This window comes from Prionailurus viverrinus, chromosome D1, assembly GCF_022837055.1.
Source record: "Prionailurus viverrinus isolate Anna chromosome D1, UM_Priviv_1.0, whole genome shotgun sequence".
Lineage (NCBI taxonomy): Eukaryota > Metazoa > Chordata > Mammalia > Carnivora > Felidae > Prionailurus > Prionailurus viverrinus.
Window position 1 is genome coordinate 38744506 of NC_062570.1, and position 26553 is coordinate 38771058.

The 26553-nt window shown below is 39.8% G+C and overlaps 1 protein-coding gene and 1 long non-coding RNA gene across 4 annotated transcripts in view; one reads left to right on the plus strand and one right to left on the minus strand.

Moving 5' to 3' along the window:
- Nucleotides 1–22451, plus strand: part of SESN3 (sestrin 3) — a 75102-nt gene extending 52651 nt beyond the window's left edge. For both annotated transcript variants that reach the window (XM_047877581.1, XM_047877580.1), the window contains exons 5-10: nt 1558–1794; nt 2286–2460; nt 8681–8799; nt 9669–9859; nt 12649–12793; nt 14591–22451. In XM_047877581.1, the coding sequence (XP_047733537.1) occupies nt 1558–1794; nt 2286–2460; nt 8681–8799; nt 9669–9859; nt 12649–12793; nt 14591–14677 (954 nt within the window). In that variant the 3' untranslated portion in view covers nt 14678–22451. The remainder of the gene's footprint in view (nt 1–1557; nt 1795–2285; nt 2461–8680; nt 8800–9668; nt 9860–12648; nt 12794–14590) is intronic.
- Nucleotides 2543–9833, minus strand: LOC125176335 (uncharacterized). Of its 2 annotated transcripts, none has more exons than XR_007156220.1 (3): nt 9770–9833; nt 8511–8598; nt 2543–2702 (listed from the first exon to the last, which is right to left on the minus strand). It is a non-coding gene; the product is annotated as an uncharacterized LOC125176335 (long non-coding RNA). The 2 variants fall into 2 exon arrangements; XR_007156221.1 differs by lacking the exon at nt 9770–9833 and adding an exon at nt 9677–9752.
- Nucleotides 22452–26553: the final 4102 nt, after the last annotated feature.

Here is a 26553-nt window from a genome sequence, read left to right on the forward strand (position 1 = left end):
TGCTGAAGGCAAGGGAGGTTAATTTCAAGGGAGGAAGTAAGGAAAACATAAATTCTACAGAGATCAAATAGGACACGTGCTAAAAAAGAAATAGATCTGCCCTGTTGGGGGGTCATATGTGCCCTTAGTGAAAGTAGCTTCTGGAGCTTGCTTCAAAAAGCAGGTTCTAATGAACTAAAGATACAGAAATGAATGTGAGATGCGAATTTCGAGGTGATGAGTGTTGGCTGTCTGTCCTCTCAGGTTTAATACTCTTGGAGAAGACTGACAAAGGCATTGTAAATTCTACCAATCCTTTTGGAAGTCTCTTTGGCAGCATTAGCAAAAGTCTTCACATCATAATTGCCCTAAAAGTCCTATTGGGAGTTGTTTCTAGAATATGAACACAGCTGTAGCATGAAGATGCTATTTATAATAACAGGTACACAAAAAAATAGAAGCAATTTGAGGATCTGACAGGGTATTCGAAGATGGAGAAGTAGTTCCATATTTCCACTGCCATGCGATAGATGGCCACGCTTAACGTTAAGTAAGACCGTGGAGCCTCGTGAAAATTGAACATGTCAAAATGTGAGGCCCCCCAAAATAGAGGTATCCTCTGATGACATAATTATGCTTATAAAAATAAAATAAAATACATAAAAACTATATTAGGATGGTAGGTTGTGATTAATTTTTCCTTTTTCCTGAGCCTTTGGTAATATATTAAATTTCATGTGTGTGAGTGTGTGTGTGTGTGTGTGTGTGTGTGGTTAATGGAGAGTAAAGCAAAAGAGGTTTTGGTGGGGGGTTGGCTTGAAGTGAGCAAAATTAAATAAAAGTTTAGGTTCGTGGGGAGCAGCAGGACACAGACATGTACCCCAAGCAAGAGAGCAAGAACACTGATGGGAAAGAATCCCCAGTGGATTGCCAGATGGAATTGGCTCTCGGAGAAAATGGGGATGGAAGCATCACTGTTTTTAATGGCTTCACTTGTGATTCCATCATTCAGCTGGAGGATGAAGTAAAATAACATACGAAACAGTGCTCTGAAACTTTTGAAGTTCTTATTCAAAGGTGAGGTATGGTTTCTATCATCTGCCATAGGCTCTTTCTCCATCAGGAAAGATATCTAAAAGACGACTAACAAAGTTGCCTTACTGAATTGGGTTTTTTTGTGTGACTTTTAAGGTAAAAGTCTTTACCTAAAAACCTTAAAATGAATGGTTTTGCAAGATCATCTCGAAAGTCCCTTCTAGCTTCCGTGTTCTTTGATTCTCTGAAATATCTTATGTAAACCACATAACATGTAAAAGTGCTTTGGAAGCAGAAGTTCCATTGAGCGTATAAGGGATTTAGAAGAATCTGCCACAGAATTATATTGTTAGGTTTGACAGTTTAATGCAATATTGTTTGGCCAAAGCCATATCTTTATTATGTGAAACATTTTCAAAAGGGAGTTTTATGTTTGATTACTATAAATGGGCATAAAACTGGCGGATTTTTCATGCTTTCCAAAATTGCTTTGTAGCATTCTGTGATTTTCATTTTTACTCTGATTTGCTTTTCTCGTTTCAGAAACTTGTCAAAACTGGAGAAAATAATTGGTCTCTGCCCGAACTGGTACATGCTGTGGTCCTACTGGCACATTATCATGCTTTGGCAAGCTTTGTTTTTGGTAGTGGCATCAATCCAGAGAGAGATCCAGAAATCTCCAACGGATTCAGGCTAATATCAGTCAACAATTTCTGTGTTTGCGATCTCGCTAATGACAACAGCATAGAGAACGCATCCCTTACAGGCAGCAACTTCGGGGTCAGTTTTCTGAACTTTGTTTTTCTTTACTATTTTGCCTTTAAATTTCCCAATGTTAAAAATATCTAGAAAGAAATCATGGTCGGACTCTACAGGATATCATATACTTGAAATATTTTTGTACAGTTTTTCTTACTGTAGAAATGCAACCTGTACACGAAGTTCTGAATTGTCTTAAGAGGCTTTTAAAGCAAATAGATATTATTACAAATCATAAGGCTGCCTCATTTTTTAAAATAAACTATAATATATACCAAATGCTAGAATTCTAGATTAAATATATCTATACTTATCAATTTTCTGTGTTTGCAACTGAAGCAGAAACATCATACTTCTGAAAATGTCTGAAATCTGTCATTTGATTCCCTTTGGAGTTAAAACCCGCCTAAACTGTGCCTGTGCCACTGTACATAGTAAGGTGACATTGGGAGACAGAGACATGTACTAGAATAATTCTTAATAACACCCAACATGATCTTTCCTGGCTCCAGATTGTAGATTCTCTAAGCGAGCTAGAGGCCTTAATGGAAAGAATGAAAAGGCTTCATGAAGAAAGGGAAGATGAAGAGGCATCTCAGGAAGAAATGACCACTCGCTTTGAGAAGGAGAAGAAAGAAAGTCTTTTTGTGGTCTCTGGAGATACTTTTCATTCATTTCCTCATTCAGGTGTGCTTCTACCCAAGCCCCCACTGTCTTTGCCCTTGACCTCCTGTATCCCTGACAGACCACCTTCGGTATTTTTCATATAGACATGTAGAAGCGACTCTGCGACCACCATGTTCCTCTTATGTAGGCCTCCTCCTCCACCTTGCCCGAATGCTGGTGCTCTCCCGTTAGGTTCGTGCGTCTTTCAATGCACCCCAGGTCCAGCTGACAGGAACTTGCAGCTTTGCAGGACGCGCTCTGTCCTGCAGAAAATGTTATTCAAAGCAGAACAGTTGCTTAGAAAGTTAAGAGATACCTGATTCATTCTACTTTTGTGATGTTTTCAAGTGATAAGTGAAATCCTGTTTCAATAGATAACATTCTTATAATACATCTCTGCCTTTTTTGTGTGCGCGTGGGGAGCATGTGGGAGGATTGTTCTCGCACTGTTACTTTTCCACATTAGTTCTAAAATTACATTGTACTTGCGTTTGCAAGATTTCTTTGGAGAAATCTTCAGAATTTAATAAAAATGTATTATTTAGGTCATTTTCTTATATGGGATTTGGAGGAATTCATTCTCTTTTAAAAGGAGGAATTCATTCTGTATTGAAAGCTAGGCTTCTTTGCTCTAGTCTTAAAAATGTACTTTTTTTTTCTAATACTCTCAGAGACATTGAATTAGGAGACTTTTCAGTTATGACTAAAAAAGATGTTGAATACCACATAGTAAATGTTATTAAAATAGCATTGACTCGGTAGAAAGCCGAAACCCTTCAAAGTCATCAATCTACATCACATTTTAAAAATAGAGTTCCATTGATTTAAAAAATTTTTAGTCTTAAGCCCAGTCTCATAAATTCCGAGGGTAACTGATTTGGCCATAACTTGTTTGTTAAACATAACTTGCTTGTTAAACATAGCACTGACCAGTAGTTCTCAGAAGTTTTGCCAGAAAGAACAAAAACCCCTTTTATCATCTCCCCTGACGATCTTTTTTATGATAGATTTTATCCACCAAATTGAGTATATTAAGTTCTAGTTTCTCAGAGCTTCTAAGCGGCTGGAAATCCCAAGTAAAGAAACATGGTGTTTTAGGTATTAGCTTAATATCCATTCTACAAACATGCCTTGAGTTCCCTAGATGGTCTTGGCACTGTAGTGGGAGCTAAGGCTTTCAGGCTAAATAGGACACAACTCCTACCCTTTGGGAGCTCCCAGTGCTGATGGGAGAGAAACAATTTCAATATGTAGCAGAATGTGAACAGTATAGGAGCCTAGAAGAGGGCCCTGAATCCACTGTTGGTGGGAGGGGAATGTGCACAGAAGGGGCCCTACAAGACTTCCTCCAGCCATTTGGCTCTAAGAGACTTGAGTGCAAGGGGTTGGTGGCAAACAGTCAACTGAGCCAAGGCATGATGGTAAGGAAACAGGATGCCGGGCACAGGAACAAGTGGTTCCGTGTTGTTAGGGCAGAGGTGATGATGTAGGTAATGTCATCACGTAAGCCGGGTAGGTAAACAGAGGCCTTATCGTGATGACCTTTCTAACCTTCAGGAGCATGCAGTCTGCCATATTTGGGATATTTCGAGTTAAGAGGTCTGGAGATGTCTAGTACACTGCTTCTCAGACTTTCACTGCGTGTGAGTCCCTGGGGGAATCTTGTTGAAATGCCAATTTTGATTCAGTCAGTCTGGGCGAGGACCTGAGAGGCCACGTTTCTAAAATTCCCCCAAGTCCTATCAGTGCTGCCAGTCTGCAAACCACACCTGAGTAGGAAGGGGCTGGCAGATAGTCTGAGGGTCAGGAAAGGGTTTGATTTGTGTGTTGTTGTTTTTTTTTTAATTTTTTTTTCAACGTTTTTTTAATTTATTTTTGGGACAGAGAGAGACAGAGCATGAACGGGGGAGGGGCAGAGAGAGAGGGAGACACAGAATCGGAAACAGGCTCCAGGCTCCGAGCCATCAGCCCAGAGCCCGACACGGGGCTCGAACTCTCGGACCGCGAGATCGTGACCTGGCTGAAGTCGGACACTTAACCGACTGTGCCATCCAGGCGCCCCATGTTTTTTTTAATTTTTTAAGTTTATTTATTTTGATAGTGCATGTGCGTGCACACAAGTAGGGGAGAGATAGAGAATGCCAAGCAGGCTCCCACTGTCAGCACAGAGCCTACGGCAGGGCTTGAACCCACAAACCATGAGATCATGACCTGAGCAGAAATCAAGAGTCAGATGCTTAACCGACTGAGCCACCCTGGTGCCCCCGGGAGAGGGTTTTAAACTCAGGATGAAATTTTGGAAGTTATAGACATGTAATTGGGAGTTAAAATCAAAAGAGTTATTTATAAAAACCATCCAGAGAGAATACATGGGACAGAGGAAAATTATAAGCTTAGGGTGAACCTTCTAGGTAAACCAATATTTTAAAATGTAAACATTTTTATTAAGGTTAGTAATATCTATTTGCTTTCAGACATTAACTTTTTAAAAAATTTTTTAACGTTTATTTATTATTGAGAGGGAGATACAGAGCGTGAGCAGGGGATGGGTAGAGAGAGGGGAGCCACAGAATCTGAAGCGGGCTCCAGGCTCTGAGCTGTCAGCACAGAGCCCGATGCAGGGCTCGAACTCACGAACTGTGAGATCATGACCTGAGCCGAAGTCGGTTGCCTAACCAACTGAGCCACCCGTGGGCCCCCAGACATTAACTTTTAAGAGCTTCTCTAACATCACTAGAGCTTGGAGGATAAAAATATTTTATTTCTTTTAGTCGGTTTTGTTTTTAATATTGAAAATACATTCTGGACCCCAGCCTCTGCCTTCTTGGACCCTTGAGCAGGGACTTCTGCCTTCTACAGTGAATTTTTGCTAGCAAGTCTTAAATCCTAGCCAGAAATTATGTTCTAGTTTTGACAAGAGAGGCTGTATCATTTGTAAATCATTCAGGGAAAGAAATCATTTTGTTGTTTACTCTTAACCATTCCCAATACCACATTTGCTAGTCCCACAAAGGTAACAGCAAAAGGACTCTGTACAATGGCTTATGAAGTCATTTTTATAACCTTAACCATGTTTTAAAGTGGAAATAGAAATTTATATTTTTTCTGTAATGAATTTCTTGGTTTGACCAGTGTGATAAAGCATTCCAGATTCCATGTGGAGATTCTAAGAATAGCTTTTCAAGCCTTTTGAAGAAAATGTTTAAAATGTTCTACAGAGGTGGTATTCTATAGCTTGGTAACCGAGTTAACTAGCTTTTATTCTTTTTTTGTTTCTCAAGTTAGAAAGCCATCCCACTACTGTAATAGATTGTTTTCTGTGTTCTGTTAGGGGCAGATGAATCCAGCCTGTGTGCAACATACTATTTCCTTTGAGTCTAGACTGAAATATTTGTTTTAGATAGAGTTAAAATTGGAGTTTTAGATTTGTTGATCAGAGTACTAATTTTAACTTCTCGAAATAAATTTAGAGAAAAAGCATTTGTAGTTTGAGAGACCTTTGTACATTTCTTTCTGTGGATGAAATCGGCAAACAGGTTTTGATTGACTCTTAATTTTATTTATTTTTTTAAATTTTTTATTGTTTTAAGTTTATTTATTTTGAGAGTGAGAGTGAGAGAGAAAGAGAGAGAGCAAGTAGGGGAAGGGCAGAGAGGGAGAGATGCAGAGAGAGAGAGAGAACTCCAAGCGGGCTTCGCACTGTCAATGCAGAGCCTGATGCAGGGCTTGAACCCACGAACCGTGAGATCATGACCTGAGCTGAAGTCAAGAGTCAGATGCTTAACTGACTGAGCCACCCTGGCACCCTAACTCCTAATTTTAAAATGAATAAAGGGATATTATTCGTAGGATAAATTCTATCTTATTTGTTTAGTTACTCATTGTTTATTTAAAAACGTTGAAAGGCATACGACAACTTTGAAAATGCGTATGAGCAAAACAAAAACTAACGTCACCATCAAATGAACCAGTTGTGTAATGGTCAACTCTGGTATCGGTATTTGCCAAATGAAACCCAACTGGTTGTGCAGTGTGGGTGGAAGGATCACGTCAGGAGAGAAACTGTTTTACACACTTTAGTTATCACTCACTGTTCTTGGTTTGATTTTACTTCACAGCCCACAAAACTTCTCGTTTTCCTAGCACTGCGGTGATCGCTGCAAATTTTTAATTTTTTGCCTCGTTTCTATTGATTAGTCTGTGATGGACTGACTTAAGGAAAGCCTAACGTCAATCGTAAATCTTAAGAGATAAAGGGTTGAAAATGCCATTTTCAAAGTGTTTCCATTTACCCGAAGAGAATTGTGCAACAGGAGGAGACAGTGCAGTGGTTGTGGGTTGGGCGAGGGATAAGTCTGAGATTTTGTGTTAGAAAATGGAAAGTCGCTTGAAAGCTTCAGATCAGATTACGTAGTCCAGTGTTTCCAAGTTTCCCACATCCTCCTAAATGAATCCGCATGGTATTTCTTACTGACAGTGGTGTAACTGACACTTAGTTTACTTTTTTCTTAAGGAGGTACTTCTTTTTGCATTAATGAAACGAACAAACAAAAAAAAAATAGATACTAAGTACATAGCATAGTACCTTGTATATAGTAAGTCCTCAACAAATGCCAGTCTCTTCTCATTTGGTATAATAAAGAAGTTAGGTAAGAATTTTAACATTTCCAAAGTTGGGTAACCTGGATGCTTGATCTCTCCTGACATTATCAAGCACCCATTAGGCCATGGCAGTGACCTAAGGAAAGGTTAGACCCTGTAAGGAAAGAATAATTATTGCTAGGATTTTCACAAAAGAACAGAGATTAAAGATAATGAAGGCAGTACTGATTGACCACATCTTCTGGATGCATTACTATAATTGCCCTTGTTTATTTAAGCTTCTCAAGACTGTCTGGTTAAGAATTCGTTTTTTTATGCCATCAAATTGTTTTAGGAGCTATTTAATATTTGTTTATTAATTACTTATTAAGTATTAGATTTATTTGATACTGATTAAAATAACTTAATAAGAAAACATTGGTCTTTGCATGGCAGGAGTATTTTTTCTCTTATTTTGAAAAGAGCATGTTCACTTTCTAGAGTAGAAGGTAGTAAATAAAGGTAGCTCATTCCCTTTCAGTGGTTGAAATCGGAAAAAAGTATGAAGACAGACTAACCTAAAAAAAAAAAAGTGAGTTAGAAGAGAATTGTTTTTACACCAAATTAACATGCACTGAGCATTTAAAATTTTTCAGTGGTGGGCTCCTGGGTAGCACTTGGTTGGTTGGGCATCTAACTCTTGACTTCGGCTCAGGTCATGATCTCCTGGTTTGTGAGTTCGAGCCCCACATCAGGCTCCATGCTCATGGTGTGGAGCTTGCTTGGGATTCTCTCTTGCTTCTCTCTCTCTCTCTCTCTCTCTCTCTCTCTCTCTGTCTCAAAATAAATAAACTTTAAAAAATGAAATAAAATTTTTCAGTGGTAAATTTTTACTCTTATCAAGTATGCAGAAGCCAGCTGTCTTAAAGATTCTTGTAGTCTATCTTCCTGAATGCCACGTTTATAATATTTTAATCACAATCTCACCAACACATTGTTTACTTCCTATGATGCATGCAAGCTTTTTTTTATCTCCGCATGCACAGGAAAGCACACATACGTTAGGTGTAAAACTCAGTGAATTTTCCCAAACTGAATCTTCCTATTTTAGCACCCAAGTCAACTAAGAATTATAACAGTGGTACCCAAAAAGGCCACTTTCCTCCCTGCTGAGTTCCCTTCCCAGGCCCTCTCCGTAAATGCCGGCTGGTGAGCTAATCATGAAGTACACTGCACTAATTTTTACCACGCACACATCCAGATGAAACACCATCAAATTTTAACAAAATCTACCTTAACTTTAAGCTCCACTGAAGTGGTCTTTTCCCTTCACCTCCTCTCTTTCCCTCTTCATCCCGCGTTGGGTTCAAATAACGTTTAAGCTTTATACTCCATTTATATGCGCTAGTAAAACTAGTGTATTGATCCTTTGCCACTGCTGCTTAGATATTTCAGTGTAGTCATTTTCTCGCCCAGACAACCACACTTACATGCTGATTGCCTCTGTCTTGGTAATGAAATTGCATTCAAAACTTAAGCCGTAAAGTCAATATTGTCACTTCAGAAATGCATGGAAAGCTAAAAGGTGGAGGGAAATGGAACAGTTGCATTGATCTGTATACAGTTTCCTTTATACTAGAATGTTCATTGTTGCCCTTAGATTTTGAAGATGACATGATTATAACATCTGATGTCTCCCGATACATTGAAGACCCTGGTTTTGGGTATGAGGACTTTGCCAGACGAGGAGAAGAGCATTTGCCAACATTCCGAGCTCAGGTAGAAGATGCCTTTCGTTCAGAGGAACTAGAGAATAAATACTGTCCTCTAACTGTGAAATGTTGAAATGTAAATCCATTGACTTCTAAATAAATTAATGGTCATTTTGATAGAGTCCGTAAATCCTTTTACGTAACCTTGTTTTTAGTCTGGTCTAATTTGATCTCCCAGTAGACAGCTTATTATTTTATTATTTCTATGTTTCCCCCTCTAAGAAAGCAAAAGGAATCTGTCTTGTTCAGTTACTTGCATTATTACATGGTAATTGTATAATGTTCATACCATTTTTTTTTTTCTTGGAGAGGAGCAGGGAGGAAATCAAGCGATTAAAGTTCCATTTATAATAAAATGGCATTTTGTAATAAGATCACCCACCGGTAGCTCTGGGCTCAAGCACCACCGTGCTCCCACCCCTACAAAACGGAGCCACCATAGCGATATGGCTCCTAACAAGAGTGTAAGTTTGAATTAAGACAGACTCCTTGGCACTTGTCCACGTGATCTGCTGATTGTGTCACTGAGCAGCTTTGGTCACGTAGGAATATTCCAGCATTCTGGAAGGTGTTCTTCCAGATAAGGGTGTCGTTTGCATCCTGCCTGACTACAGGAGGTGGCCAGAGTTCATCCCAACATGTCAAACCGTGGTCCCCACTGAGGAGGCACTCTCATCTACAGACCGATGTGAAAGGTTCTTCGTAGAGCTATCAACTTAGAATTAGAGTTGAAATACGTTCATGTACCTGCTTCAGTAATTATATTTAATAAAAATATAATTTTTTTATTATAAAAAATTATAATATAAAAAAAATATTATAAAAAAACTAAGAATTAGTGACCATTTTGCAACTGGATACAACTTCTCCTTTTAGGACTATACCTGGGAAAATCATGGGTTCTCCCTGGTGAACAGACTTTATTCTGACATTGGACACCTTCTTGATGAGAAGTTTCGCATGGTCTACAATCTCACCTATAACACTATGGCCACCCACGAGGACGTTGACACCACCATGCTGCGCAGAGCTTTATTCAACTATGTTCACTGTATGTTTGGAATCAGGTATGTTCGTTGTCAAGACAGTTTGGAACATTTCTAAGTGAAAATTCTGGCCTGAGCCTCGCTTCTGTCTTCTTCAACGCTATATAGTACTAGGGAGAGAATATTACCTGTGGACTTCTGATTTTTAAAAATTCCTTCCATTTTAGAGAAGAACATTTTTCTTTGTTTAACTGTGGGGAATCTTAGCATGTACCTACAAATACAATAATAAGAATTTATTGAGGAGGGAAAAAAATCAGTAATCATCGGGGGATAGGATGGGCTCAGACTCATTTTAAGAATCCTTCCTGTAAGAATCAGGGAGTTAAAAAACCATCTATTATGTCCCTTTAGCTCACTGTCATAAATGTTGGTTTGTTTGTTTATTTTTAAAAGAATAGTAATTAGGGTCTAAATAAAAGTAGGATAGATTGTGTCCTCATAAAGATCACAGGAGAACACTGAAATGAAACCATCAGTCAATATAAATTAATGGCCTCTAACTTTAGAAAATTGGCATTGAGAGAACAGTGAGTGCATGAGCGAATGAGATTGAATGGTCTAATCAGGAAAGCTTTTTTGGGAGAATGTGCCTTTTTGAGCTGGGTTTTGAAGGCGTTTATGGAGATAGATTTGCAAAAAGAGAAGATTCGCCGTCATGAATACATTCAACTTGACTCCACTGTATCCTTTCTGATACAGGATCAGAAAACCTTTATGGAATGGAATTAGAATGCAATTTGTTGAGCAAAGTACCTTCTGTAGTTTTAATTTACAGAAATTTTCCTGAAACATCTAAGAGTAAAGCATTCCACCTAGAAGACACTATTGTGATGATAAATAATAACTGTGCTCTTTGCTCATTTACCAGTCCAGACAATAAATTATCACAGAACCATCACATTTTGAAACACACACATTATATCTACCTAATTAAGAAAAATAAATACTAACAATTTAATTCAATTATGATAAATTGTATTCAAGACACTAAATAACATGTTATGGTGATTATATTTACCTGTTGGATACTACCCAAAAAAGCTCAGATAAAAATCTTTGAATACTTACGTTTAACTGAGCATATTTTGGGGTTAAAAATGAACTGAAAACATAGAAGAGAAATCCCACAACCTCCTACTACTGCCTTTACCCTCCCGTCTGCCTCTGTGTCCCTTTACTCTGCTGTCTCCTCCCTTGTATTATGGATGAACTGTCCCCCTGTGCACTTGGGCACAAAATCTCATCTCCTCTCATTTAGGATCCCTGTTCTAGGATAAAGGAGATGTGGTATATTCATGCAATGGAATGTTACTCAGCCATAAAAAATAATCAGATCTTGCCATTTGTGACAACAGGGATAGACTTAGAGGGTATGATGCTAAGTGAAATAAGAGAGAGACAAATACCATATGATTTCACTTATATGTGGAATCTAGAAAACAAAGCAAAGAAACAGAAACAGACAGTTAAAGAGAACAAACGGATGGTGGGAGGGGGGCGGGTGTGTGTGTGTGTGTGTGTGTGTGTGTGTGTGTGGAGGGAAGGCCAGAATTGGTGAAGGGAATCAAGAGGTAAAACTTAAAGTTATAAAATAAGTCATGATGATGTAATGTTCAGCACAAGGAATCCAGTCAGTAAGATTGTAATAACTTTGTATGGTGGCAGATGGTAACTACCTTTGCGGTGAGCATTTTGTAAAATACATTAATGTTGAATCACTGTGTCATACACCTATAACCAATACAGTTGGTTGTCAACTGTAATTAAAAGTAAAACTTCGGGGTGCCTGGGTGGCTCAGACAGTTGAGCGTCTGACTTCAGCTCAGGTCATGATCTCGCGGTTCGTGGGTTCGAGCCCTACGTTGGGCTCTGTGCTGACAGCTCAGAGCCTGGAGCCTGCTTCGGATTCTGTGTCTCCCTCTCTCTCTGCTCTCCCGCTCACACTCTGTCTCTCTCTCTCTCTCTCTCTCTCTCTCAGAAACAAATAAACATTAAAACAAACAAAAAAAAAAAGTAAAAATTCTTCCTTCTCTCTCCTGCAAAATCAACTTTACCCTGTTTATTGGATCGTTCCCGTTAGTATGTAAACAATGCTGTTCCTTCTCTGATCTTTAAGAATGAAATCCTTTCTTCATCCTACTTTTCCTTCTGGCTGCTGCATCCTTTTCCTGCTCCCAGGCACCGCACATCTGTCACCATCTTCTCATCCCCCATTCCCCGTTGAATGCACTAAGGTACTACACCAGAGAAACCACTTTTGGTGAGGTTCCCGGTGATCTCTGGACGGCTGCTCCCAGTGCTCGGTGCTCAGCTCCTATCTGATCCGATCAGCTGGCGGCATCTGACACAGTGGATTAACTCCCCGCCTTGGAACCCTGGCTCCTGCCTTGGGGCTTTACATGTGCCCTGTTCCTCGTGGCCTTTGCTCAGATGTCACCCACCCTACCTAAAATCAGCAGCTCCTCCTACCACAGGCTCCAATTTCCTTTTCTCTCCGAAGCAGTTAGCACCACCTGACATATTATGTGCTTGTCTTTCTTTTTTTCCCTCTTTTCTCTCCAACAGGATTTCAGTTCCATGAGACCAAGGATTTTTTTGTTCAGTCTGTTCATCACTGTATCACCAGTACCTAGAAGAGGACACGCAAAGCGCACGGCACATAAGAGGCACTCAGTGAATATCTGTTAGAACAGTTAGTTGATGAGCTGTTGGCATTTAACTGCTAGACCATAAACCTCTCTTGAGGCAAATCGAGAAACCAGAAGTTTGATTTTGTCATTATAAAACTGTTGTCCTCCTGCTCGTAGGTATGATGACTATGATTACGGAGAAGTTAATCAACTACTTGAACGAAGCCTGAAGGTTTACATTAAGACGGTGACCTGCTATCCTGAGAGAACTACCAAGCGCATGTATGATAGTTACTGGCGTCAGTTCAAGCACTCAGAAAAGGTGCGTTGCATGACTGCACGTTCTGTGTGCCTTAGACACGTGTCCACTATCATTAGGAAGGACTGTGAAAAACTGCACGTGAAAGTGTTAATAAATCAGCGCCATTAAAGAAGAGGAGCGGCGTCATCTGGCTGTCCCTTGAACAATATTTTCAAATTCAGGTTTACTGAAGATTAACTAAATTTTTGTTGTGTGTTTTGTCCGGTGTGGTAAGTACGGCAAAAGCGTAGAATCAGCCATTGCAAGACTGGATCTGAATATTGGTATTTTTGAAGTTCATTTAGGAAAATGTCTACCAGTCCAGCGACTAACAAAAATCAACCCTACTGAGATGTGTTAGGTGTGGTTGTGCCGTGCCCAGAAGGTATATCCATTTAGAGATGAACTAGCCATTAGAGTTAACCTATTTGTACGATAGTCTCTCATTCCAATTTGGTAATTTTGTATTTTGACAATATAATGCAGGACCTTTTAGCCAAATATATATACCCTTATGTAAGAATATTTCTTTCAGGGCGCCTGGGTGGCTCAGTCAGTTAAGTGTCCGACTTCAGCTCAGGTCATGATCTCGCGGTTTACAAGTTCGAGCCCCACGTTAGACTCTGTGCTGACAGCTCAGAGCCTGGAACCTGCTTCAGATTCTGTGTCTCCCTCTCTCTCTGCCCCTCCCATGCTCGTGCTCTGTCTCTCAATAATAAATGTTAAAAAAAATTAAAAAAAAAAAAAAAGAATATTTCTTTGGATGAAATACATAGGAATCATTATGTAAGATCTAATAAATGTTAAGGATCTTTACCAACGTTGTAGTAGAAGAACTGGCCTTAAATCCTAGATCGTTTTGACCTGTAAGTCCAAGAATCTTCCATTTACACTGCAGGTTCCCAGCTTTTGAGGGTAAGAAAATCCATTTAGGGTCCTAATATTCACTAATTAACTCTGTGGCCTTGGCAGAAAATGTTACAGCCTCCATACCTGACGGATTTTATGAAGTCTTTGGGCCAGTCACACAGACGATAAATAACCCATTTTACTGCCTGCATCTCTTCTTGATCTTTATGCCCTATTTATATGTTTGCATTACTTTACTGGGTTGTATCTAGAAATTCCCTTTATTCGTCAAGAGACTATCCCTAACCCGTAGAACATTATCAAAATAAATGCGATATCAAAACACATTTCTTTGTAGTCTATTTTGAAAAATAGATTGGTATTAATTTTAATCTATCAGCTAATGTGTGTCTCCCCCAACACTTAGGGGCTTGTATCCGAAAGACTCCAGGGAAGGTACACATATCTAACAAGGACCAGACAGTAATTGCAAACTGCTGTAAGCTTCAGGTTTTCACTTCCGTACCTTTCCAAGTATACAGGAAGAAATGTTCTTAAAAGCTTTCTGAGGACTGAACATAGGCTCTGAGAAATGTAGAGCTGATTTTTAGCCACATACACTGGAAGAAGAGAAAGTTGCAATTTATTAAAAAATTGAAAAGTGTGTGATTTCGTAATCCAGAAGATTGATTGGCTTTATACACATCGTGTACATTCTGACATAATGCTTGGTACTTTCAAGACTTTTAGAGGTCATTTTTGCCACTCACAAGATCCCTTTCTCTTTTATAGACACGGTTTTGTTATGAGCGTTCCATCATTTACACGCGTAGATATGCTGAGGCATGTGTGTTTGTACGTGGGTCTGTGTACACAAGACAAACCCTTGTAAATGTCTGTTAAAAAAAAAAAAGAAGTTTTTCCAGTTGTTTGTAATGGTCACTAAGTTGCTAACGTTGTCGTTTCTAGGTTCACGTAAATTTGCTTTTAATGGAAGCACGGATGCAAGCTGAACTTCTTTATGCCCTTCGTGCCATAACTCGGCATTTGACCTGAAGCATCACCCAGCGAAAACGTCATATGTGTGTAAAGACCTTTTCACACAAGAACATACATCAGAAGCTGTTTGTGATGGGCATCAAAAGTTATTCAATTCTCTAGTGTCAAAGTTAAGCCGTTCTCTTTGGCGGCTGTAATGTGCAATGATGTGTTTTATTTTTCTTGATGCTTAACATTACTAACAATTGCAAAAATAATACTGAGGAGCACTACTTTGCATTGTTTTATAGTTGGAGTTTTGGATACTGATCATAAATCACGAACCTGGTTTATTAATGCTTAACTTCAGCGCTTTTGGGTTTGTATGTATGTGTATTCTTTTATTTCCTTCTTTCTTTTTTTTTATTATTATTATTATTATTTTTTTTTTTGGAATAAGGAAAAGCGCTTACAATCTGCTCAAGTGATTGTTTTTCAGATATTGGAATTCAGCAAAGAATGACCTCTTCTGGCCATTCTAAACTTTTAACGTTGTGTCCTAAATCTGGTGGAGGAGAAGCATGCGCTGTTGAACTAAGCTGCTCACAGGACACATATCTGTGTCCCCAGGAGATTATTTGTCAGGCACTGTTTGTGGTTTTTGTTTGTTTGTTTGTTTTTGTTTTTTGGGTTTTTTTTTTTTTTTTTTTTTTTTTACTGCTATTGGCGATAACGTGAAATGTGATACAGCCATTGTCCATAATTTAATGTGAAATTAATCATGATGAATTCTATAGCATGCTACTGAAATGCCAAATTCAGCTCTTTTCTTTCTCTTCTGAAACAGAAGTTTCCGTTTTCCATATCAGATGTATATATTAAAAGCAGAATTATGCACAATCCTTTCTATCACTAACAGTCCTCCTCAGTCATGTAAGTCATCAGCGCTCACAGAGCTGCTCACCGCTCATTCAGTTGGCACACGCAAGCCTGTACCCACACAAGACTGACCAAAAAAGTTTCTTTGCACGTTTTCTTTTCTCATAGCGTTTTCTATATCGCAGTAAGCGGAGGAAGGTTAATATACTTGTATTTTTTCCTGGTAGCTTTTAGAACTTCTTTCCCATGATTTTTCTTCTAATAGGCTGAGGAGTTGAATATTCAGAGGTAACAATTGTGTTTCTATGCATTAATGTGATTGAACAGCAACAACAACAACAAAAAAAAGTGCAATATGTCGGGAAAAAAATACTCAGCTGAACTTTCCCCCCATTATGTCATTGCAGAAGTGTCCTTGTAAACAGAGCCATAAAGAAATTTTGTTCAAATTTCTTTATTGCACAAGGCTTTTGCCTTACTGGGGTTGAACAATATTGTTTTCCTAATGCCAAAGCACCCCCTTCCCCAGAAAAAAAAAAAAATCTCTTTGGACAACTGGTTTAAAAAAGCTATCAAGTCTTAGGGGAGGAAGAAGCATCCAAAAAGTCACATTTTTGCATCGGTTTGTGTTGCCTGATTAGACTATCCTTACAGAGCACAACATTATGTGTTTCTAGCTTTAATTTGTATTGTGTTAATGAACCAGTGAAGTGCCTAAGAGATGCTTACAACTATCCAGTAGGACACGACCACACTGCTTAAACGCTTTTTGGTTAACTAAGGGTGACTTGAATTTTCACAGATCTGCTAATTTTTTAAAAACAACTCCATTTTCTCATGGTAAATAATAGAGTCAAAATTCTCCATTAGAGTTCCCACAAAGATTTCATCGAAGACTGACTTATTTGTTGTATAGGACTTATTTGTTGTATAGGATTCTTTCTCATGAAAGAATCTTGGGTTTTGTTAAGTCATTTTCCCCTTCCGTTCACTCTCCTTTTCTGGTACAATACATTAGGTTGCTTTCTTTTAGAGTTTGTCCCAGATAAGAAAATAGAAAGATGACTGTAAACCTACTAACACAAGGTGGTTCTGCATTTTTAGATTCCAGGATCTCATTTGAAATCTTCCACGTGAGGAAAAAATTACTAATATTTTTTAAGACAGGGTGGTTTATTTAAAGATATCATTCAGAGAATTCATGCCAGATCTCTTCTGTTTATTGCATATGCCATATGTTGACTTCATTCGGCATCACATCATGTAGAAATGTCTGTTAACTGCAAGGAAAGTATTTAGGAAAATGATAAAACACGGATGATAACATCAATGCATATTTGACTTCCCTAACCTTAGAACTTTCGAGTTGAGGATATCTTTTATTCTTGACGGTTTTTTATTTTGTTTTGTTTTTTAAGTACAATCCTTTCAGTTAATAACCCTGTATTATTGTGCAGGTGACCTGTATTACAGGATAAAAAAGGATCTTTATAAAATGGAAAAGAAGGAGAAATTGTCACAGAAAAACCATTATGAGCTTTAGACCAAAAGGGGAAACAAGGTGTAAGTAACGAAAATGGCCACTTAGTTTTTGTCTTTTTTTTTTTTTTTTTTTTAACCCCAGAATTGGAAGTAGTTGGAGTTTGGGTTTTGGAAATATTAGTGCCTTTACTAGATCTCTTTTCTAGCAGAGTTTCTTTTTAGCTCAGCATTGCTCTACTCATCAGTAATCAGGAACGTAAATTGACTTGGAACTATAAACAAAAACAAAACAATGTATTTATGAACCTCAGTGAACCAGCCTAGAAAAATTGACTTCCGAAGGTGCTGGGGCACCTACTGAGACGCAGCACGCACAACATGAGTACCATTTTACAGCAAGGTTGCTGTGTGAACTTTCTCTAATGCAGACTTGAAATTCTGATGCGGTTTTCCAGGGTGGTATTTTTTCAGAGTATTGAATTTACTATGTAGTAATTTATAGTATAGCTTTTTATATTAAAATGTGATATTTTTCAAAGAGATATCTGGTTCAATTAGTGTAACGATACGATTATACGATACGCTAACCTCCACCTTGGGGCTCACATTGTGCCAAACTTAAATGTGCAAGTGTACTTGGAAAAACAGCACATGTGACTGTGAATTCTCTAACTTCATTGCTTATTACGTTGAAATTAGTCTAACAAGCCACTGATAATCTGCCTGGTTGATGTCTATTTATTTCCCGGCTTCCCTTGTAATGCTTAATTTCTCAGATCACCTTAGGAAATACCTAAATAAAGACTCTCCCACCTGAACGTCAATCTGATCTGTAAACCGATCCCTTGACTGTGGGGTTGGCCAGGCAGCTGGCCCCCTGGATCCTTCGGCTTCGGTCTCCTCAGATGGATCCTTGATAATCAGAGGAATCGAGGCTTGCTGAGATGAGACCACTCATTACCTTCTTTACCTTTTTGAACCAAGTAGGTTGTCTCAGTCTCAGGAAGAATCTTTGTCCCATCCGGGGTACTTTTACAATAAAAGATGGCTAATGTGGAATCTGGGCCATGGCCTTGGCCTTTAGTTATGGCTTTAAACCCAAACAATGGCAGAGCAACACAGGGCTGTTTTCAAACAGAGAACTCAGTGGAAGCTTTATATTAAAATCCTATTTGAACCAGAGCCCCTATTTTAATTGTTAGGAAGTCCCCTAAGGATTTTAAATTCTTCTAAAAACTAAATCACATTATTCTACAGCAGCTTTTTCCTTTTCCACCTTACAGAGTTTTGTTTTGTTTTTTTTTAATCCAAAATGCTAGATTCTTAGGCCGCAGCAAAATAAAATGATCAGCAATCAAAGATCTATACTTAAAAGTAGTTCACCGCTTTAGTGCAGAGTGCATGCATGTGTGAAGGTAAGATTCTTTTAAACTCGTAAATCCGGTTCATCGGGGACAAAAATTCATTTCAGTGCATGTTATAAGAATGATTTGCACTGTGATAGTAAAATGAGGTTTTCGTTTTGTGTTGCGTTTTGAAGACAATTCTAAGTCATCCCTCTGGAAAGCAAGACCTTAAACTCTTCTCTTTACCTAATGGACTTTTTCTTCTTTTATGCAAATAGACGGTCTTGCATGGAGTAAAAAGTATGCAACAGTAGCGTTGTATAAATAGTATATGAAATTTTCTTAGTAGTATAATGCAACAGCACCCTGAAAGACACGGGGCCCCACGGTTCGGATCGAGTGTTAAGTCACCTAATTTGTATAATCAGAACCTGTTCTCGGTGGCCGTCATTTTAATCTGTTTCCCTATCGTACCCCTCCGGAGACAGAGAATCAAGTGACGTCGCCTTTCCTCAGAGCAGTACTGTAACATGAATGTATCCCTCTCAGTCCACAGAACTGCAACGCCCCCCTGTGTGTGGAGCCTACGTCCACGCTGATTTGGCTTAGTTAGTAGTGTCTGCTCAGGTGAGAAGTAGAACATCGCTGGGGTGAAACGGATCCTAGAGGTGGAGGCAGAGCCCTGTGAGGAAGGAGAAGGTTTTCAGTGAACGCGTGGCACGTTCGAGTGTGGCCATCCTCAGCATCGTGCGCCTGATATTAAGGAACATTCCCATGTGGGAGTTCCTATCTGCATTCAGTCCCCCCTTTCCTGCCTGCTTTCTTCCCCCAAGTGCCTCAACCTCTACATGCTCGCCATCTTCCCCTTCCCTCAGCCCATCTTGGTCTGAAGGCCTCTTCACAATCCAAACCAAACATCACCAGCCACCTGCTGATAGTCACCAGCATTTACTTTTCTGAGTTCCTTTTTCTCCACTCGTTAAGAATAGGACTTTGTCCCCGCTCCTCTACATCCCCCCAGTCATCCAGCGACATGTCGGCTAACCTTCTCCATAGACACCCTAGCAGATATTATGCAGCACCGAGTGTAATCCTGTCCATCCCATACTCGAATACCCTTTCCCGGCTGCCTCTACCTCATCCCCAAAGAGCCTATAAATTCAGAGTATCCAACCTTTTCATGGATTCACTCTCTGTTGTTCAGTAATGCTACTTCCATATTTTAATAAATCTTAGAAGATTTTTGCCTTCTATCAAAGTAGAAGTCTTTATATTTATACACGATACAGAAATGGAACTATTTCTACCATGCAGAATTTAGCATTTAGCAGGACTGTAAAGTGATTGATTGAGTTACCACCCTAACCTGGATCTATATTAGGTAATAAATACTGGTGTTAGTCCAAGTTATTTGAATGTAAATGAACAAATCTCTAGCAATCCAGACTGATGTGTAACCCCTCGGGGAAACAGGCAATTTCTGGCATATCCATGGGTGTCGTTACTTGGGCCTTGAAACACGCTTCTAAGAGAAGGACGTATGATAAAGAGTGTTGAGGTGGTCCCATTGGATCGCAGAAGCCCATTTGATATATAACATAGATAAAATACCACACAATTGGGTACATAAGGGTTTTTGAACAAGCTTTCCTGGATTAGACTAGGCTTCTAGCCCCCATTCCTACCTTGCGTTCTCCACGGGGGAGAAAAGTACTATGGGGTGAAAAGGGAACGCACTGACTTTGTAGTCTTTATTCCCCTGGCTGCAGTTCGGGTATATCCAGACTGTCCTTAAGGAACAAGTGCGCAGAAGAAGCAACAACAGTTCTTCCTCTCCAGCCAGTGTGCACCCTGTTCATGGCTGACGACTCTGTCCGGTTTCTAACACGGGGCATGTTCATCTACAGATGGCTGGCTGACCCGGTGATGAACCACCCTGTTTGGAAGTGTAGGTTAATACAATCTGTGGTGGCATTTGAATGCTTTACGTTCCATTCGTGAACAACCTAACCTGACGGCAGAGTCTCTTAGATGCCTTTAAGGTTCCCAGGAGTGAATCGATGCCTCGTTGAGAAGTGACACTTAATAATGGAGACCGAAGGGATGGTTCTCGCAAAATCGTATGTCGTGAAGGGTTCATTCTAGCTTAATTCTGGCTGCACCACCATGAAGTACAGAACTAACAAAGAAAAAATACAGGGGTGGGGGAAGCAGGAATATCTGATTTTTTTCAGTGCTTGTGGAAATCTTTGAGGTAACGATATGCATACTATAAAATAGCCTTTAGAACAAACACCCCATTTTACCTCTAGCTTATAGGACAACATCAAACATTAGTGAGTCTAAGTACGATAAATATAATTTTTGGTATATAAATTTTGCTAAAACAGTCTATTTTCTTGCACCCCTCAGCTTAACCTCTTAGAAATGAATGTATAATTTCCACAGAAAGATTATCAAAGGGAGAGAGAATCTCTGGTATGTAATGCTAAAGTATTGTTCATGAATTCTGATTAGCTAAGTGTATGCACTATGACATTTAGCAGATATCTTTCTTAGTCAGTCTTTACAGATTTTCCACTGACTTCCAAATCTTATAAGGAAGGACCCAAAGGTAGGATGAAGGAAACCTATCAGTTGGGTAGCCAAGTCGTTTCCTTTGTAATATTGAGAGACTATTTTCTCCTTTCTGAATTTCACTGGTTCTCTAAAATAAAAGGTAAGAGTTCACCGGTACCCTTGTTCATCAAGGCAAGTGATCCAAACTCTATCTCGTGCACATATTTTCTTTGCATCCGCATATCTTCTCTGGAAAGAAAATACGATTTTTCCCTTCCTCTTTCTCTTCATATGTACTCTTTTCAACTCAAAATAAGACAGACACAGGAAGCAAATCAAGCCAGTTCGGCATCATCTCCATGCTAATAGAATAGTCCCATCTACATGCACAGTTTGAGCAAGGTAAAAAAGAACCTTGTCAGGTCAACTCGGAACATGGCCTTGCTTCTTGGATTAGCTCCTTCGAACCTGAAAATAACTTTCCTGGTCATGGAAGAACTGGATGTATCCTTTAGCTTATGAAATAGGATTTGAACTTGAAATCTTTTTTTTTTTTTTTAAATCCTGATTCTGCAGGGCAGCTACATAATGAATGTATATATTAAGACTTTGTAGCTGAATTGCACATGAAATCAGATTGCCAACTTCTTGACTCTCAATTTTAGACATCATTTTATCCTTAAGTTGTGAGCGATATATGTAGCATGCTGTGAAACGTCTATTATAGTTCTTTAATTCATCAGTATTAATACAGAATTATCTTTTGCGTTCCTTGGTACTTTTTATTCAGTGTAATCAGAAGCTGTGATGTTTTGCCTTTGTAGTCCTGTGCTTTGTTACTGTAATTTTTTTTTTTTACGAAGCACGTGACTTTGGACTAATGTGAGGCAGATGACATGATCTTTAAGACTGCTATATATATCAGTCTCTTACTATATAAGGTTTTCAATTAGAATAAGCTTTTATCAAATAGATCATTGATGCAATTTAGGATTCACGCAGTTTTCAGCGTCCAATGGCGGTCTTATATTTATAGTTTCAATTCTGAAGATAGCAAACTTGATAAACAGCCACTTTAAACTTGTTCTGGCAAACCAGACCCTGCTCTAGATGTAGTAGTCTAAGGTAGTTAACCATATAAGCCTTTTCAACTATTATGCCCTCCACAGAGTCAGCAGTTAAGGAGATTATAGAACCCATGAAAGCTTTTTGTATGTATAAGTAGGTTTTATTTTTCTTATGTTGCTGATTTTACAATTCTGACTAAAGCTGACCTGAATGGATCAGTTTATGTGTAATATTCTAGTGCTTTAATGGCTTTTTTTTTTTTTTGGAGGGATGGGTAATATTATTTGAACAGATGCAGAAGGAACTGTTAGTGAGTCAAGACAAACACATTTGAAATAAAGGAACTGTGTATTAACATGTTAACAATTCATAACTGCACTTTTTATGACATTTTGAAAATCTATTTATAGGTACAGAACAATGGGTTTTGTTAAACTGTATCACATTTATACTTGCAGAAATTTATTTCATTGTTATTAGTAGGAATTTTATTGGTTCAATAAAATTGGCAAAACTGATCCCTGATTATTTGCTTTTATGTATTTACATTTTTATTGGAGTAGCATTCTTGCGTAGGTTTGTTTCTGCTCAGTTATTGAGACATGCGTTCGGAAAGACATCACAACAGTAAGTCGTTTTTTCCCAGAATTCCTGACCCAAAGATTTCTGGTGACAGTTCTTATTAAATTATCACTTGATATTGTATTAATGGAATATTGCAATAGCGTTAAGTTGTGCAAAATACATAAATCCTGTTACCTTTTTAAATGTCATTTGTGAGGGGCACCTGGGTGGCTCATTCAGCTGAGCGTCTGATTTCCGCTCAGCTCACGATCTCCCGGTTCAGGAGTTCAAGCCCCATCAGGCTCATTGCTGTCAGTGCGGAGCCCGCTTCAGATCCTCTGCCTCCCGCTCCGTGCCCGCCCCCCCAAAAGCATAAAATGTCAGTTGTGATCACAGCAAGAGGCAAATTAATTTCACCATTGTCTCTTGTGAGCCAAAACAGTAATGTAGAATGGGAATGGAGCATTGAACCTGGGGTCAGAGCCTGGCTTCGGAACTTTCTCTTTGTATTCCAGTGTTAGCTTTGTGACCCTAGAAGTAATTTAATCTCTGTGATCCATGATTTCCACACCACAGTCTGAGGGGAGTAATACCTCCTTGACGTGGTTATTTGAGAATTAGGTGAAATGTAGCCATGTATTCGAAATATGCATACAGTGGTGAGTTTGAGCAGCTAAATGAGAAAGCCTGAAAGCAGTGTTGTGGCTAATTGAAACAGATAAGAACAGATGGGGAAAGGGAGGTTATAATGTGTAATGGGAAGTGATGGTAAAGTCCCAAGTAGAAATGTAAGCTAGGCTTTCGGAAAGCTACAGAGGATGTGTAAAGTCTCTCATGTAGGGTTTTCTAAGCCAAGTCCTAATTTTGATTTATGCTGATTACATAAAAATTCCTATCAAAGGCGAGCGCTTTCCCTTTGTGCCGCCTGTCCAGCTGTAAGGGAGGATCGGCAGAAACCACCTCCTTGCTGATGAGAGTCTGTCTCTTTTAATAATATGCAACGTCCGGGGGAGAATTAGGGGAGGGCACATCCGGCCAACTCAGCCAGCAGCCTGGCCCTTCCCCACGGCCTCCCTCAACTCAAAATCCCCCTTTTGAACACTGGTTCCCTGAGAATTTGTTAACAACCCTGAACCATTTTTTAAAGTGAAATAAAAGTCAATGTTTACGTGTATGCTTGGTCGTTTCACATACACAATCTCATTTATGTCTCATGGTAACTTTGAAAAGAGCCACTGTGTCCATTTTGCAGACGAGGAAGTTGAGCCTTAGAGAGCTTTGTCTGCCTAAGAGTTGGCACCTAGAAGAGTCACACTGAGGACCTGGACTCGTCTTTCTAATACCACTTTTTATACTAAACTTCCCCACCTTTATTCAGCCTACGCTACTTACTTGATGATGTAAGTACCATCAGCATATTTTACTAAAAAATGAAAGGCTAGTCCATGCTCCAAACAAGAAGTTAGAAAATTTTCCTCTCTGGGTAACTTGCAACTTTTTTGAGTTTTAAAAAATAGGGGTTTTTTTGTTTGTTTTTTCTTCCAGTCCTGTAGGGGCACTTCTATTTAAAAGACAGTCCCCAGGGGAAAGGTTCCCAGACCAATTATATCAAATCAGTAGCTGTAAATTTAAAAGCTAAAAATTTTTCCCAAGAGAACAAGCCTGATCCTAAAGAAGACTCAGGAAAATTTAAGAATGTATTGCATTTCCGGGGTGCCTGGGCGGCTCAGCTGGTCAAGCGTCCAGACTCTTGGTTTCGGCTCAGGTCATGATATCATGGTTCATGAGTTCAAGCCCCACATCAGGTTTCACGCTGACAGTGTGGAGCCTGCTTGGGGTTCTTTCTCCCCCTCTCTCTCTGCCCCTCCCCTGCTCACTCTCTCTAAATAAATAAATTTAAAAAAATTTTTTTTAATGTATTGCATTTTTATTCTTAGGAGCACTCTACTATTGGGTGGAAGTTACCAATTCAAAGTCATAGTTTCTAATGCACCTAACTTTCTCACTATGGATGGAGAAGAGAAGTCAGTGGCAGAAAATGTCTCTTCTCCCTAATCTCACATCCTTGACCTGTGTCAAAACACAGGTGAGCCAAACCTTTCCATAGAACTCTTTCAAAGGAAGTTGAGGCTAGACTTCTTCATGCTCCCTGTTTGGCATCAGCCTGCTCCTAAAATAAACATTAACAAAGCCGTCATCTTCGTTTCAAAGGGGAATTTCGGAAAACGGCCCTGGTTACACAACTTTCCACCACCCATTAATTCTCTCCTTCACTTGGTCAGATGCATTAGTGCACGCCCCTTGTATACCATTGCACCAGTCACGGTGGCCTCTTGCTAACTCCCTCCCGCCTTGCTGCTGAGGCCAGTTGTAGGCCTCCGGCCAGGTTGGAGGCACTGGCCAGGTTCGATGGGGGAGAATGTGCGATGGGCCGTGGACAGCTGGCTTCTGGCTTCTGGCCCTGGGGATGCTCCGAGTGAGTGCTCGTGGCAGGATGCCAGAGCCAACCGCCTTTGCACGAGGCGTGTATAACCAGTACTGACCAGCACATTGACAAGGCAGTGCGAGATAGGAGTTTAGAAAACACGTCCTAGAATAAATTCAAATCTCAGTGCCACCATTGCTAGCTATCTGGCCTTGAACAAGTAACTTAACGCTGTGGTTTCTCTGTTTCCTCAACTGTAAACTGCAGATCACAGTATTAAGAAGGACATAGCCCCTGTCCTTAACAAAGGGGAAGTATGGGTAGGAAGAAGGTAATATAGCGACATCAGACAACATAGAAAAGAATAAAGTAATCGTTTGTAGCCCGGGGTCATAAAAATAGCTATCATTTACCAAGAACCTTCTCTCAGTGTTAGGAACTTTGAAGACATTTTATTATAATCTGCAAGTGGGTATTTCCTCCAGTTTATTTAAATTTTTTTTCAACGTTTTTTATTTATTTTTGGGACAGAGAGAGACAGAGCATGAACGGGGGAGGGGCAGAGAGAGAGGGAGACACAGAATCGGAAACAGGCTCCAGGCTCCGAGCCATCAGCCCAGAGCCTGACGCGGGGCTCGAACTCCCGGACCGTGAGATCGTGACCTGGCTGAAGTCGGACACTTAACCGACTGCGCCACCCAGGCGCCCCATCCTCCAGTTTAAAGAGTTAAAAAAAAATAGGCTGAGCAAAATGAAGTGACTTGTCTAAGGTCAAACAGGTGGATGGTAGAACCACCCTCAGGTTTGTCTAGCTTGAGTTGCTCTTCTGTTTCTTCTACGCCAAATAAAGAGGAAAGTATCACATTCTGCTTGGTGTTCTGAGTGAAGGTCTAACGGGCGCTTGTAGAATTGCTACGATTTGGATTTGCAGACTGCAGAAGGGCACATTTAGGTAGAGAAGCCAGAGGGAGCAAGCCCCCGAGCGCCATCCTCAGGCCATGGGTGTGGCACTTTGCATTAGAAGATGAATTTGGAAAGTGTAATTTGCTCAGACTGTGCAGGGTCTTAAGGGTTAGGCTAAAATACGTGTACTTATTCATGGATGAAAATGGATGAAAGCCATTTTCAATAGGTCTTGAGCTCGGGAATGGACACGTCCCGCTTTGAAACCACAGCATCTCCTTGACAACCAGAGCCTGACTAGAATTTCAGGGCCTCGTGGAAGCAGGTAGCTGGGATGCCGTCTTTGGGAGGTGTCCTGAGTATCTTGAATAATTTCCTGAATATTTTCGCACATCCCCGACGGCGATGTATGGCACACCCTCACTGTACCGGAATGAGATCCTGGAAGCCATACTGTGGACATGCAAGGCCTTCCCTTCCCACGCAAGACCCTTCTGATGCCCGGGACCAACCCAAGAGCCGTCAGAAGGGAACTGTGTGCCTTCTGGCTGTGCATTACCTAAAGTTCAAGTAGATTGTTTGCATAAATGCAACAATTAATGTCCTTCCAGCAGCCACAACCTTTGAAATGTGACTTTAACAACTTCTCTCATCAAGGAGTAGAGCCTATTTTTCTTGGTTCGTCTTGTGACTTGGTGTGGCCCACAGTATGGCAGAAGGGACATTGT